The 3,214-nt window shown below is 43.2% G+C and overlaps 1 protein-coding gene across 1 annotated transcript in view; it reads right to left on the reverse strand.

The window, feature by feature from the left end:
- Positions 1–258: 258 nt before the first annotated feature.
- Positions 259–3,214, reverse strand: part of SYMPK (symplekin scaffold protein) — a 25,437-nt gene continuing 22,481 nt past the window's right edge. Inside the window, exon 10 of the mRNA XM_088064255.1 lies at positions 259–334. Coding sequence (XP_087920381.1) covers positions 259–334 — 76 coding nt within the window. The remainder of the gene's footprint in view (positions 335–3,214) is intronic.

Consider the following 3,214-nt stretch of genomic DNA (forward strand, 5'->3'; position numbering starts at 1 on the left):
CGGCTACTGAGCAGTCCTGCTGGGGTCCCTCCATGGGAGACACGTCCAAAAACCTGGCAGTGGCTGCAAAGGGGTGCCCATGGTGGGGAATAGGCAGTGGGGGAGAGCAAGGTTCCACTGTATCCTGAAAGAGCCTGGCTCTGTCCCTATGGGATGGGAGAGCTGTCCCAGCAGAACGTGGGCAGGAGGGAGGGAGGGCCTGAGGGACAGTTGTGGCACTGCCTGCTGTAGTTCTTCCCCATTGCTTTTACAATTCTTTCAGCTGTGGCAGAGAGAGGGCCCCAGTGGGGCCTGGGCTGCTCCAGCCACCTCTCCCAGGGATGCTGCACAGGGCCTGCAAAGAGGGTGGAGAGTGACCAGGAGCCAGTCCAGGGCCCCCAGGCCCCTCTGCAGCTTTGGCCATGTCCACTGACATCTGGCACCCACAGCCTTAGCGCGACTCCCTTGAACTGCCCCGTTCCCTAAGGTAGAAGGGGATCTCAGTACACCATAGAAACAGTTCTGATCTGTGCTCCCTTCTAGATTTAGAACACAACCTCAATTATTTGGAAGTGCTACTGAATGATACTTTGAATATCTTGGAGAATGCTGGAGGCAAGTTTTTCTATTCCCTTTACTGACAGAACACACAATGACAAGGTGGCAAGAGCTCACTCATGTGCCATATCTCTTAACATAATCTCAGGCTTGATGGGGTCTAGAAACCTTTCCCTGCTCCCTTCTAGAGCCCTGAGGGATCCCACAGGCCACTGCCAGTGGGAGGAAGGTGCATTTAGCTGTCAGTCCTCTTCCCGTGTGCAATATCAGTGTCTCCTTCCATGTGCTCTGTGCAGCCACAGAGAATAGCAGAGAGGGAAGGGGCCGGGCCCAGGGCTGTGCCCCAGGGCTGTGCCTTGTGTGGCTCCTTTGCCAGCCCCAGGGAGCCTGAGGATCTCCTACAGTGCCATAGGAGCTGTTCTGTCCTGCCTTTCTTTTCAGCCAAGCCTCTTGCTGAAGGTGATCTGGCTTTCCCAACCCACACCCAGGACTGAGGCTCTGGAAGATGGTGAGGGTAGGTGAAGGCCTTTCCCCCTGGGAGAGCTGCCAGCTCAGAGCCCAAGGCTCAGCCAGGGCGGCATCATGAAAGGCCTGAAACAAAAAATCCCGGTTCCCTGTGACCAAAGCACAGTGGGCAGCAACTGATTGAAAGAGGCAATTGCAGTTGTACTGCTAAAAAATTTAAGTGGCAAGCAGAAGAGGGCAAGAGCAGCCGGGATCTGCAACTGCCAAGGCAAATGTAAATTAAATAATTTTGTGGGACTTTTCTGCAATTTGGTGGGATTTTTTCTGGAATTTTGTGGGATGTTTCTTGAAGGTTATGGAATTTTTTCTGGAATTTGTGCAAATTTGTGGAGATTTTGTGGGATGTTTCTAGAATTTGGTGGGGTTTGAGAACATTTAAGGAATTGTGTGGGATTTTTCTGCAATTTGGTGGGATTTTCTTGAATTTTGCAGGATATTGAGGAGATTTTGTGGGAGTTTTGTGGAATTTTGAAGGATTTTGAGGAGACATGAAGAATTTTGAGGTTTTTTTCGTAGGTTTTGTGGAAATGTGTGGGGATTTTGTAGGATGTGACTGGAATTTGGTAGGGTTTTTAGAACATTTAGGATATTTAGTGGAATTTTTCTGCAATGTTGCGGGATTTTGAGGAGACTTGAAGAGTTTTGTGGGATTTTTCTTAGATTTTCTGGAAATTTGTGGCGATTTGGTGGGTTATTTTTGTAATTTGGTAGGGTTTGGGGAAGATTTTTGCAATTTTGTGGGATTTTTCTTGGAATTTGTGGGATTTTGTGAAGGCTTGATGAATTTTGAGGGATTTTTCTTAGATTTTGTGGGAGTTTTGTGGAGATTTGGTGGGAGTTACTGGAATTTGGTAGGGTTTTGAGAAGCTTTGTGCAATTTTGTTGGAGTTTTTTCTAGAGTTTTGTGGGATTTTGTGGAGATTTGAAGAATTATGAGGGATTTTTCTTAGATTTTGTTGGTATTTTGTGGAGATTTTGGTGGGATTTTTCCTGGAATTTGCTGTGGTTTCAGAACATTTAATGAATTGTGTGGGATATTTTTGTGGAATGTTGAGGGATTTTGTGGAGACTTGAAGAATTTTGAGGGATTTGTCTTAGATTTTGTGGAAATTTGTGTAGATGTGGAGGGATGTTTCTGGAATTTGGTGGGGATTTACGAAAATTTCTGCAATTTTGTGGGATTTTTCTAAAATTTTGTGGGATTTTGAGGAGTCTTGAAGAATTATGAGGGATTTTTCTTAGCTTTGGTATTTTGTGGAGATTTGGTGGGGTGTTTCTAGAATTTGCTGGGGTTTTCAGGACATTTAATGAATTGTGTGGGATTTTTCTGCAATTTGGTGGGATTTTTCTGCAATTTTGTGGGATTTTGAGGAGACTTGAAGAATTGTGAGGGATTTTTCTTAGCTTCTTTGGAATTTTGTGGAGATTTTGTGGGATGTTACTGGAATTTGGTGGGGTTTTGAGGAGATTTCTGCAATTTTGTGGGATTTTTTTGGAATTTTGTGGAATTTTGTCTGGATTTTGTGGGATGTTTCTGGAATTTGGTAGGGTTTTGGGAGGTTTTAGGGAATTTGTGGGATTTTTTTCTGCAATCTTGAGGGATTTGAGGATACTGGATGAATAGTGAGGGATTTTTCTGAGATTTTGTGGAATTTTGTGGCAATTTTGGTGGGATGTTTCTGGAATTTGCTATGGTTTTCAGAACATTTAATGAATTTAGTGGGATTTTTTTGTGGAATGTTGAGGGATTTTGTGGAGACTTGAAGAATTTTGAGATATTTTCTTTGATTTTGTGGAAATTAGTGGGGATTTTGTGGATGTTACTGGAATTTGGTGGGGTTTTCAGAAAATTTAATGAATTGTATGGGATTTTTCTGCAATTTTGTGGGATTTTTCTGCAATTTTGTGGGATTTTTCTGCAATTTCGTAGGATATTGAGGAGACTTTGTGGATTTTTTGTAGAATTTTGAGGGATTTTGAGGAGACATGAAGAATTTTGAGGTATTTTCTTAGATTTTGTGGAAATTAGTGGGGATTTTGTGGATGTTTCTGGAATTTGTTGGGCTTTTAGAAGCATTTATGAATTGTTTTGGGATTTTTCTTGATTTTGTGGGAATTCTCTTGAATTTTGCAGGAATGGGAGATTTTTGGG

The sequence above is a fragment of the Pseudopodoces humilis genome, chromosome 18 (assembly GCF_049639895.1).
Source record: "Pseudopodoces humilis isolate 2021_Gansu_Grassland_sample_001 chromosome 18, ASM4963989v1, whole genome shotgun sequence".
Taxonomy (NCBI): domain Eukaryota; kingdom Metazoa; phylum Chordata; class Aves; order Passeriformes; family Paridae; genus Pseudopodoces; species Pseudopodoces humilis.